This window comes from Xenopus tropicalis, chromosome 6 (assembly GCF_000004195.4).
Source record: "Xenopus tropicalis strain Nigerian chromosome 6, UCB_Xtro_10.0, whole genome shotgun sequence".
In the NCBI taxonomy this organism is placed as follows: Eukaryota; Metazoa; Chordata; class Amphibia; order Anura; family Pipidae; genus Xenopus; species Xenopus tropicalis.
In genome coordinates this window covers 39,007,684-39,020,591 of record NC_030682.2, presented here as the reverse complement: position 1 = coordinate 39,020,591, position 12,908 = coordinate 39,007,684, and the positions used below count along the sequence as shown (strand labels likewise).

General features: G+C 38.6%; 1 protein-coding gene across 1 annotated transcript in view; it reads right to left on the bottom strand.

The window, feature by feature from the left end:
• LOC100494740 (multidrug resistance protein 1) overlaps window positions 1-12,908 on the bottom strand; it is a 37,024-nt gene that overhangs the window by 19,584 nt on the left and 4,532 nt on the right. Inside the window, exons 5-13 of the mRNA XM_018094859.2 lie at window positions 12,210-12,348; window positions 9,291-9,351; window positions 8,767-8,958; window positions 7,786-7,957; window positions 4,907-5,031; window positions 2,441-2,618; window positions 691-804; window positions 424-534; window positions 216-341 (exon numbers count right to left, since the gene is read on the bottom strand). Coding sequence (XP_017950348.2) covers window positions 216-341; window positions 424-534; window positions 691-804; window positions 2,441-2,618; window positions 4,907-5,031; window positions 7,786-7,957; window positions 8,767-8,958; window positions 9,291-9,351; window positions 12,210-12,348 — 1,218 coding nt within the window. The remainder of the gene's footprint in view (window positions 1-215; window positions 342-423; window positions 535-690; window positions 805-2,440; window positions 2,619-4,906; window positions 5,032-7,785; window positions 7,958-8,766; window positions 8,959-9,290; window positions 9,352-12,209; window positions 12,349-12,908) is intronic.

Genomic DNA, 12,908 nt, shown 5'->3' with positions numbered 1-12,908 from the left:
AGCTGCTGCTTTTTAATTCTTTGACAAATTAAAGTATCAAAAAATAAACGTTTTTTTGAGAACTAGGTAAAATGTTATGGGATAATTGTATAATGACTCTGTTGATGGCTGTATAAATTCTGTAAAGTATGTTAACCAACCAAACAGGCAATTTATTCATTAACTTCACATGTGGTCTGTGTGTCACAATTGAACTCCCTGAGCAAACCCCATACCTCTCCATGTGATGGATCATAGAACCGTTGGAGTAACTGTATAGTAGTACTTTTACCACAACCACTCATACCAACCAGAGCTATGGTTTTACCAGCTTCCACTTTCAGGTTTAGCCCAGAGAGAATCTGAAAATATAAATGCATGACATTTCAGTTGCAATTTAGTAGTGAGTTGAAAAAAACCTTGAAACATAATAAAAGAACATACTTGTACATCAGGACGGCATGGGTAGGCAAAGTGAATGTTTTTGAATTCTATATCCCCTTTCAGCCTGTTGGGTTTGTGTCCTTCTTCTGAACTACTGTCTATAGGACGGTGCTGAAACCAAAAATTGACATAAGCTGTATAAAAAGCGACTTAAATAAATCTAAAAGTTTAAATACGTTTATTTATCGTTTGTAAAATAACCCCAGTTCATGTGAACTAAATGTAATGAAATACATTGTATTCAGCATAATAGAGTTTTAATTTTACCTTATTTATAATGTTATATACAGCAAAGGCGGCTCCTCGAGCATTTGCTAGGCTTTCTATGTTTGGTGTTGCTTGTCCCAGGGCGAAGGTGCCAACCAGAACCGAAAAGAAGACCTTAGAGGCAGAATATATTTACTATAACAAGTTTATTTAAAGATCTTACCAGCATTGTATCAACATTCAAAGGGAAATATATCTTATTTTTCAGTAGATACAAGTGAACTGCTTTCAATATGTTTCATTTTCAGAGCAGTGATCCCCAACCAGCAGTTTGTGAGTAGCATCTTGCTCACCAATTATGTTGATCCAAATAGCCTATCACAGCCCTTGTTTGAAAATTTTTCATGCCATGGTGGCTCCCTGACATTTTTTACTTTGAATATGGCCCATAGGTAAAAAAAAATGTTAGGGACCCCTGCTCAAAAGGCACTCCTCCAAGGGTGGCTATGAAGGGCATGTAACCCTAAGAGCCAAACTACCTGCAGCATTATTGAAGTAGGTCACGGCAGCACCCATTATACAAGAGAACCAGATACAGATCAGTAGGTAAGGTTAGGGATAGTGGCCTTAGTAGGATGTTATGGAGGCCACTGCATTTTTGGAGAACACTAGTAAAACCTGTGATATTCCACAATCAACTAATTTTCAGTGTGCTTTTTTGAATTGAAAAAAATCTCTCCAGGGATTTGCCTTTCAAGCTTTACTGTAAATTTCCCCAAAAAGACTTAAATCAGAACCACCAACCTACCTCCCACTTCCTGTTGTGCAGGAGAGCCAGTGGAACTCAACACTTTGCACTGTAGATGCCAGCCATTTGGTTGACAAGGAACTATTGTTCATATTACACTGTACAGGGCAGAACTGTGATTGGCTGTTTATATCCTACTGGTCATTTGTAAAACAATGAGCAGAGAGGATCCATGGGGTGCTCAAATAAAGGTGTAATATATAAAGAAAATTTTTCCAAATTTTAGTCAAGGTCCTTTATTTAGAATTTCCTAATGCAGTGATCCCCAACCAGTGGCTTGCGCGCAACATGTCGCTCACCAACCCCTTGAATGTTGCTCCCAGTGGCCTCAAAGCAGGTGCTGATTTCTTAATTTCTTACTTGGAGGCAAGTTTTGGAGTCATAAAGACCATGTGTACTGCCAACACAGCGCCTCCTGTAGGCTGCTAGTCCACAGTGGGCTACCAGATAACCAGTCACAGCCTTTATTTATCTCCCCAGGGCCTTTTTTCATGGTTTTCATTGGTCCCCATTTTTTAAAATATGTTTTATATGTTGCTCATGGGTTAAAAAGTTTGGGAACCCCTGGCCTAAGGGTTGATGTTTTTTAAAAAATTCTTTAGGTCCCATTTAAGATAAAAAGTATGTGGAAAAGAGTAAGAAAAGAAATATAGGGGGGGATGTAATAAAAGTTGTTAAGTGAAAAAATATTCACAATACAATTTATATTTAATATAGGTTTTGGGGACACAGAAACTGTTTCACAACCATTTTCAGTCGAAGAAAGATTGCAAGATGGTATAGTTTGAACAAGCGCACAGTGTATGTGAACTGTTATGTTTGCTCCAAAACATACGCCACCTTTGAGTACATTTTACAAGTGCGCTATAGTCAATTAAAGCTCAAAATGCAATAACAGTCCTACAAAGAATATTATGTTGTGAAATGTACATTTTTATTCTTATTTGCACAATATTTTCTTCTGTTCACAACTTTTATCACATTTCCCTAAATTTTACTTACGATTAGTACTTTACCAATGGTGTAAGTCTCTGGCTCATCTACAGTCAGTTTTGTACCATACCAAAATGCTAGTGCGTATGCTCCAAATATGAGAAACTGTGATAGTCCCATGGAAACGTTAGTGGTAACTGCCTTTTTTATTCCCACTGTCTTTGCAGTAATTAAATTAGCATCATACCTGCAACAACAATCAATTGCTTTTGTTAGAAAGGAGCAGCACAGAGGCTATTATGGGGTTACTAGTCAATTAGAAAGCAGATGGGGAGATACCCCTCTTGTCAAACACAGAATCTAATCATACATACAACTCTCTTTTTGAAGAACAACAATAGAATTTCCAAAAGAGCAAAATAAATTGAGGACTTGCATATTTACTGAAAATCAAATGCTGGATAGGGGAATATGAGTTTCATTCAAATGTATTCTATGCCAAGGCTAACATGTTACAGAGACATCTCTTACTCTAGATGTACAAAACAGCCGCATTTCTGTAGTAACCTGGATCTTTGAAATTGGACTCTGACCTTACTGGCAACAGCTGGCAACTTATTCTACAAAATTCCAGTCTAAATTTGGAACGCTGGGAAAGACTTAATGCCTCTTTACTACTGGAAAGATCAGTCTCTTGCAGTCAAAGCTGTTTGTAATTTATCAACTGACAGATCTTGTGCCCTTATCTTTTATGTATGTGAATGTAATAGGATTAGAGGCTTGTCAGCACCATGTTACATGTATGCAGGGAAGTAAAAAGCAAACAATTTAAAAAAAAACGAGTTATGATCAATGTTATATATAATCAATGGTCCATAAGAACCTTCTACCAATAGCTCTGGGATGATGTATTGAAAGATAAAGTATAGGTCCCATTGGGTTAATTATGCTATAGTTAAACAGCAGTCTGATTGACTTAGGTGGGACCTTTCTGCTCTAAAGACTTTTTTAAAGCACAATATATTGGCTGATTTAAGGGCCCTGCTGTAATGTGTATCTATCTTTATGTCTGCTTGTCTGTAATGGGTACCTAGGTAGGGCTGTTGGCTCTTGTGTCTATAGTTAAGCTTGATACAATGTAATGTGATTTATTATTCTTTTTGTTGATGTAGAAGTCCCACCTCTAGCTCCAGCTTATTAATATCCTTCTTAAGGACTGGAGCCCAAAACTGCACTGCGTACTCAAGGTGAGGCCTTACCAGGGACCTATAAAGGGGCAAAATTATGTTCTCATCCCTTGAGTCAATGCCCTTTTTTATACAAGACAGCACTTTATTTGCTTTAGTAGCCACAGAATGACACTGCCTGGAATTAGACAACTTGTTATCTACAAAACCCCCAGATCCTTCTCCATTAAGGATACCCCCAACAAACTTGCATTTATATTATTTTTACCAAAGTGCATACCTTTGCACTTTTCAACATTGAACCTCATTTTCCATTTTGCTGCCCAGTTTTCCAATTTTGTCAAATCACTCTGCAAAGCGGCAGCATCCTGCATGGAACTTATAGTTTTACAAAATGTAGTATCATCAGCAAAAATAGAAACAGTACTCTCTATTCCCTCCTCCAGGTCATTAATAAACCAGTTAAAAAGCAAAGGCCCAAGGACTGACCCCTGCGGTACTCCACTAACAGCAAAAAGCTTTCCTAACACTGATGTCAGACTAATGGGTCTATAGTTTTCAGGCTGAGAACAGGATCCCTTTTTAAATAAGATAATCAGTGCATGTGATATTGGTATCTAGCAGAGATGTACTAAAATATATCTGTGTATCAGGACACAGTTTTTCAATAGTCATAACTACTTTTGAGACCCAAGATCCACTGTTTTTCAATGGAATTATTTTATTTTTTTTCTGCATCTTAAGAGAATAAAATCTGTATTATTTATTTCCCAGCTAATTTCCATTGGTACTATTCTTCCATTGGTACTATTATGTGTAGGCTGGGGACAGAGATCGCAAGAGAAATTATTAAATCTGGGCACCCATAACAAAACTGGGTGTAAGGATGGAACCTTTCTTTTCCAAATAATATCACCTATTATTGTGTTATATATAGTGCAACACATTCTTATGATTTATTCTCTCTACTTAAACAGTGCCTCTAGTTACATAATAAGGGAAGCTGTGAGTGACTGCCTGGGCTTTGCCAATAAATTATTTTCCTGGCATGAGGTGTGAACATGTGAACAATGCGGGCTCTTACAGTGTGGGTTTGAGGTCAATGCAGGGGGGCAGTTAATCTCAGTACTGAGACCATTTAAAGCTTACACAAAGGTAAGCAGTCACAGCAGCCAGACAGGTAGGGCCACATCCAGCCTGTGGGCAACCAGTTGGACAGCACTGGTCTTGACCAAATAACCAAATGTTCTTGGACCTCCAGCTGGACAGATTGGCCCAAGACACACATAACTATAGTTTGCTTTGTAAAATAATGTAATGCATAAATAATACTGTTAACACAACAAACTTGTCCTGTGCTTTTTTCTGTCCATTAAAAGCAATCACTGTTCGAATTGCTGTCAGTATCTCTTCTGCAACTGCCCCAGCCTTTGCATAGGCGTGTAACTCCTTTGTTGTGAAAGATGCAACAAGCTGAAAGGAAAAACAATTCAATCTGTATTAAGTGTTCCTTCAGCAAAAGGGCATTACATGAATTAAGTCCATCTCTATGGCATTATGTCATAAACCTATGGATCTAAGATCTATTGCAGAATATTCCCATGGACGAGATGCTTAATTCAAATGTTATTGCTCTGTAAAGCCAAGTATGTTGTTCTGCAGTTCTCCCTGAGGGTTTAGGCAGTGAGAATGGAGAATATGAATGAAATTAGATTATTCCTTTTCAAAGCAACTCTTTATGTAATTCTTATCCATATGAATATCTGAAAATAAGCAAATGATAAACCTCCCTGGCCCTGTGCCAATTTGTTATACTGGACATTTCTAAAAATATTGAGATACTATAAATCCTAGATGTGAAGAGTTTATTTTACTTTCAGGCATTATTTGTACATTCTGTATATTTTGATGGTTCTGGAGCAGTACATATTGCCTTTAAGTAATTCATTAAGCCCCAACATGTCCTGCAGTGCCTTATAAATCATTAACATTGTGTTATATAATACAAAGGCTTAATCAAGTAGAAAGTAATAAAACAATTAGATAACCTCTACCTATAACAAAACTTATTGAAGCACAGCCATGGAAGAAAACCAGCAGGTTTTAGGGCTCTGGCACACAGGGAGATTAGTTGCCCGCGACAAAACTCCCTGTTTGCGGGTGACTAATCTCCCCGAGTTGCCTTCCCCTGCCATCCCACCGGCGAAAATGTAAGTCGCCGGTGGGATGGCACACGCGGCGGCACGATTTCGCGCAAATCGCCGAAAAAGCCTCGCGAGGCAACTCGGGGAGATTAGTCGCCCGCGAACAGGGAGTTTTGTCGTGGGCGACTAATCTCCCCGTGTGCCAGAGCCCTAAAGCATTAAAGTCCCAAGTTATCTTTTCTATATGTTTTACAGTTTGTATCCATGGTTGGTATCTGCCAATGAATACAGTAGGAGGCAGCTTAATTAATGTTCAAATGAATTAAAATTACGGAGGACCTCCTTATCTAGAAAACTCCTCCAGGTCACAAGCATTCTGGATAACAGGTTGTAAAGGGGTGATATAAAAAGATTATTTTATTAATGTGTATAGTAAACAATGTGCAGATCTAGCCAGTAGGTGGCAGCAACTTATAAATTTGACCAGCAGAGGAATGTGCATTAATAAAAGGAACAGAAAAACCAGGTGGGCTGGCCAGTCTGGCTGTGTAAGTGTCAGGGAAAGAAGGTTCCTGGTAGGGAGAGACTAGACCTGGATGAACCTTAGGGAATTAAGTGGAGTTCATTGTGATTGTTGTGCAGTATTGGTTGAAACCAGATCAAGCCTTTCATACCTTGTTAATGAACTTTACAAGGTCACATACCTGCTCTGTATTTATTAGGACTAGTTCCCTTTCCATAATGTTCCAGTTTAAGCATTTCCCATGCATTTTAAACTGAGAATATTAAGTTCAGAAAGTATTGTGCATTGAGAAATGACAGTGCCACAGGAATTATGGTGCCATATATATATTTATTGAATTCAGAAGCTTCTTGATTAAAAGGGGAGTTTTTAGTAAAAAATGCACTTCTTGTAGAGAAACCTTACAAAGCACAATGCTGCCATTTTACTTACCAGGCCACCAAGACAAGAATGCAATTACTGACTTAGCTCCCAGTCTCTCCCAATATACTGTATCACAAACCCTGCCATATATTTATTGCTATACATTCAACAACACTTGCTTAGAGATGTAGCGAACCTCACAAAAAAAGTTCTTCTGCCAAAAAGTGCGAACTTTGCGAACCCCATAAACTTCAATGAGAAGGCGAACTTTAAAACCTAGAAAAGCCATTTCTGGCCAGAAAACTGATTTTAAAGTTGTTTAAAGGGTGCCACGACCTGGACAGTGGCATGCAGGAGGGGGATCAAGGGCAAACATTTCTCTGAAAAATACGTTGTTGACACAGCGTTGCGTTTTGTGCTGTAAAGGGCAGAAATCACACTACATTTCTAAACTTGTGTAATAAACTGCTTTTTACAAGGACTATTGGGTTACAGCAGATGAGATCAGCAGGACAGCTGCCCACAGCAGCTACATACAGAGCAGTAGAAAGTAGATTACTAGTCAGCAAAGCTACCTAAACTGTCCCTCAAACCCCTGCACAGCTCTCTCCCTATGCTAACTCAACAAGCACACACAGGCAGAATGTAAAATGGCTGCTGGGCTTCGGTTTATATATGGAAGGGAGTGGTCCGGGGGTGGTCCAGGAGGGAGAGCTGCCTGATTGGCTGCCATGAATCTGCTGGCTCTGGGGTGAGAGGTCAAAATTTGGCTCCAGCTAAGGCGAACCCAAAATTGCGAACATTGCTAAAAGTTTGCGAACTTGCGAACACCCGATTTTCGTGCGAATTAGTTCGCCGGCGAACAGTTCGCTACATCTCTACACTTGCTGTCTTGAGGGTTTACCATGAAAATGGAGAATCTGAATGATAGTTTATTACTTTTAGTGTGTAGGGGCTAAAAAACAATATGTCCTGCCTTTATATTACCAGTGCACAATGACAGATTCCAAAATGTTAACAAAGTGTTAATACCCTGGGAGACCTTTGCAATGTGTACAGTGTATGGATGTGGCATGTATATTTATGTAAACATAACTGATCCCAAGTATCCACACTGAATAATTACATTTGCATTAAATGGCTCAATAAATATACACAGAAACCAACATTTCAAGTCAGCTTAGTGCAGATACTCACTTTTGTCCAAATAGCTGCAGATGCCCCCAGCAGAGGACTCACAGAGAGGATGACGAGGGTCAGCTTCCAACCATGCACAAATCCTACCACAATGCCAGACACAAAGGATGATAAAAACTGTACGAAGATGCACATTTTATCTCCCAAGCCTTCATGTATAGTATTAATGTCACTGAATAAGCAGAAACAGAAGGAAGTAATTATATTATATATTCAAGTTTTACAGCATTCTGGGAAGGAACAAATTGTATTTAAAGCTGGAAAGTGCAGTTTAGGGCAGGTTGGAGGGGTCATCAGGCAAAATGCAACACCAATTGCTACAGACAAGCCTTATTGCAAGCCTCATTGTACATTCTGTTCTATATTGCAGGTTCTGGCTGACATTTGCTCATGTACCTTGTGTCACTGGACCCAATACATTACACTTTGAAAAAATTGCCTCAGTTTATAATCACCGTGGGAAAGTAACCTTTACCAAAAAGGGACACTTTTTTTTTTTTAATTAAACAGGCAGTAAGTGCAACATTAAGAAAATTCTAATTGTTATGTAAGTAAAATGCTGACAGGCTTGTTACACATAGAAAATGATCTGAGAGAGAACATATAAATGTGTTTTTATGATCCACACAGAATGAGGTGAGCCAGACCATTCTTCCTGATAAATGGACCTTTCCTTGAGAACTTGTATGGAACGATATTCACATATTATGTAATGCATTAAGTATTCTTGGAATTATAGATTAGAAAAACAATGAAGTGTATATAGAAACAGGAGGGAGACCATGTAATTAGTAATATGTTATTTGAATGTGTAATATATCATTCTATATTATTACATTTTGTTAAAGGCAAGTATGTAAATCAAGAGGATGTGTTAGGCTATAGAGAATCAACATTTGAATTCTGTACCATGTTTAGAAAAGGGCCTATCAATTGGACTGAAAGATAATGCTGACGAGACTATTGCTGGCTGCTACTTACTCTGTTAGCCTGGTATTTAGGGTCCCAACTTGGTTTGAGTCAAACCAAGCCATATCTTGATGTAGGACAGCTTTGAAAAATATCTGTCGTATTCTCATGATCTGTCTTGTTGCAGAGACTAAAAATGTCCAGATCTGGATAAGACTTAGTACAAACACAGCACTGCCAAGGCCGATATAGTAATAGGAATACCTTGGAGAAAAAAAAGAACAAATGAAACATATATACATATTTTTAATAAACATAATACTAAGAATGAGGCATTCCTTGCTAGTTTTGCAAACAATCCCAGAACACTGGCCCCTACTATGTCATCTAGAGCCACATGAAATCTTTCTTTTCTTTCTTTGGAATGCTATAGTAAAAGCAAACCCTGTCTGTAAAAAATATATTTGCTCCTCAACATGTATTATAAACACCAAATAAACCCCCAAGTAAACCCCAGTACCATTATCTGGAAACAAAACAGTCTATTATATGTATATATAATAATAATAATCCATAACTAACATGGAATATCATACCTTGTCATTTTAGCCTCCAAATCTATACCTGGGATTGAACCACAGCCAGACACATTTGTAACTGAAAAAAATAAAATAATAATTAATTCTCATTTCAGCCCTCTACTGGGAATAGCAGTTTCTACAGTAATAGCTCATATTGTACAAATTACTAATATCCTTTGTGTTTCTTCTTTATTTTACTTCATAGTTTAAGGGGCAAGTTACTTGCTGCCACCTAAAGATCCAGTACAATTATTTGGCTTGTCCTTCATGACTATTACTTTTAATTTGCACTTGCCCTTTTTTGTTTAATTGTTTCCAGCTATCCAGTTTGGAAATCACTGGTATTTGCTTATGTCTCACTTGCCCTAGCAAACAGCTTAAGGTTTAAATGGCAGGTAGTAAGAAAAATAGGAGAGGGCCAGAAAAGAGGAATAACTAAAAAAAATTGTTTCTGAAAGTCTTTTGCAGCCTCAACAGCAACTGAAGCAAGTGAATAACATTGTCATCAATGTGCTGCTGCATCTTGGAGAGAAGGTCCTGCAAGGCAGTGTTAGAGAAAGCCATTGGGAGCTGGGTGATACAATAACTGGCCTAAAAATCAGTTTTATTAGGTCAGTATTCTCCTACCCCCCCCCCCCTCCCCAGTCAGCCAGCTGTGGGGAAAAAAGAAATAAACCGACTCAGTATTGGCGGACATCCATGTCCGCCCCCCCCTCTCCCGCTATGGAAGGATAATGGGTAGACTTTCTGATTACAGGGTATAATAGCAGCAGAATAAAAAGGGAAGTTCTTAAAAACCACAAAAATATTATCTTAGAATATCAATGTCTCCTCGTAACATGAACTTCCTCTTAAAAAGGTAAATGATTATACATATAATGGTTTCCTCTTGTTTTGATTCATCTTTCCTCTATGTAGATGAGACTAGATCCACTAGCCTGATCATGGCGTTGCCATTTTATCCCCTGCCTTGTTTAAATGTTTAATCCCTATGTTTAAGGAGAACTAAGCACTAAGAATGAATATGGCTAGAAATGGCACATTTTATATACTTATCCTACCACACCAGCCTAAGGGCCCACATCTCTATAGCAGTAATGATCCAGGTCTTTACAGTTGTTACAGGAGCTCTCCCTCTTGGAATTTGTTAGGAGTATTAGCCTTATATTGTGACATTTCTATTCTGTATATACAGTATATTGTGTGTTGGTCCCTAAGCTCAGTAAGTGACAGCAGCACAGAGCATGTGCAGGGAATCAGCAGAAAAGAAGATGGGGAGCTACTGGGGCATCTTTGGGGGCACAGATCTTCCCTGCTAAAGGGCTGTGGGTGCCTGGGGCTGGTATAGAAGGCCAAAACATAATGTACAACATTTCTAGCCTACTGTACTTCTTTAGTTAAACTTTAGTTTAACCAAAAGTAGGTGGGGGAGGGGGGCAGGGTTTTGTATTGCTGGGGGATGCAGCAGGCCTAAATCGCTTAAAATTCTGCAGGTTTTGTATCAGAAGTCCCCATAGTACACAGTCACCATATGTATTCTCCTGTAATAAGCGTGTCTGCAGAAAAGTGCCCAGTGACCCTAAGGGCAAGGTATATCCGCTTTTCTCTGCCCTGTGCATTTCTGTCAGGCTGAGAGAAGTGGATCCTCTTCCATATGCTTCTCTGTGTGCCTGCCTTAAAGGAACAGTAACACCAAAAATGGAAGTTTTTTAAATCAATTAAAATATATTGTACTGTTGCCCTGCAATGGTAAAAGTTGTGTGTTTGCTACATTAACGCTACTATAGTTTATATAAATAAGCTGCTGTGTGGCCATGGGGGCAGCCATTCAAACTGGAAAAATGGAGAAAAGGCACAGGTTACATAGCAGATAACAGACAACCTCTCTAGAATACAATAGTGTTTTATCTGTTATCTGCTATGTGCCTGTGCCTTTTCTCATTTGAATGGCTGCCCTCGTGGCTACAAAGCAACTTGTTTATTTAAGTTTCTGGGGAAAACACCCCAGTTGTACCAGTGCAGGGCAGCAGTACATTATATTCTAATAACTTTTATACACTTTAATTTTTTGGCGTTACTGTTCCTTTAAACAAAGTGCACGAGGGTGGGCACGCAGGGCAGGGTGGATCGGAGGTTGGCCTGGAAAAGTTCACTTTCCCATATTTCAGGAGATCAAAGGGAAATGAGGGACTTTTCAATAAGATTCCGGGACTGCGTGTTGAGCTGTTAAAATCGGAACTATACTCGCGAAAATCGGAAGAGTTGGGAGATATGTATCTCTTCCAAGTTCTACATTGCTTTATTATTTATAGAGTTTACAGAAATAAAGGATTTAATCTTGTGGTTCATTTGGGGGTTTTTAATTAAAATGTGCAAATAGCACTTAAGACCCCCCCCCCCCACCCCTTTATATACTAGAAATGCTCTGCTTACAGACTGTCAACTCTAGTTGTCTGTTACTAGGTATTTAAATGGGTATCCTCTGCTTTGCATACTCTTTGCAGAATGCAGCAACTGCTAAACTAGACTAATGTCTTGACACTTACAGTACTGGTATGGGACCTGTTATCCAGATTGCTCTGGACCTGGGGTATTCTGGATAAGGGATCTTTCCATACTTTGTCTAGTAAAAATCATTTAAACATTAAAGAAACCCAATAGGATTGTTTTGCCTCCAATAAGTGTTAATTATGCTTTAATTGGGATCAAGTACAAGGTACTGTTTTATTATTACAGAGAAAAAGGTAATCATATTTTTTTATAAATGTGAATTATTTGATTATAATGGAATCTATGGGAAATGGCTTTTCCGTAATTTTGAATGGGTTTCCAGATAACAGATCCTATACCTGTATGTATTTATTCTCATGGGTTTGAAGTAAATTATTTTATTTATACAAAAGCTCAAGAATCCAAGCAAACTTATGTATATACCATTAATGCCACTCAGAACAAAGCTGTCTGTCATATCACCGAATACTATAATGAGAAGCGGTAATCCTGTGCCATTGGCAACAGCACAAAAGAGTCCAGTAATCATCAGTAGAATATCCCAGGCATCTGCAAAACGCACCTAGAAACAGACAAATATGTCACATAGTCATTTCAGTAATGGCTGCTGCTCTAGAGGCCAAACTGAATGAGGAAAACTCTCCCATATTTTATAATATCCAAGAGATACCTTTTCTCACAGAATTGTACCTGGACAATTAGATGGAGAAGATCAAGAAGTGAAATAGAGTTATATCAGTTATAGAATAGGAGCAGCAATATTTCTGTGAGGTTTAAGAAAACAATATTCTATAACAAACTGTCTTTTTATTGGCCGCAAGATCAGACTGTCCTTAGTTACAGGTTTGACCATTAATAGAGCAATAAACCCAATCTCAACTGTATCAGGCTTCCACATCGCCCACAATGGAAACTATGTATGGGTGCTGAACCCAATTCTGGGCTCACATACGTCTCACATGTAAATGGTCAAATTGCACCAGTGGATCAGCTCAGTAGTTGGATCACTCAACGGAAGCGCAGGTCTGTAGCTGGCCAGTCATCAGCAATGCATTTGAATTGGGCCAGTTTCCCACAAGCTGCTGTAGGGACCCTGGATTTATTGTCATTATCAGGGTGTTG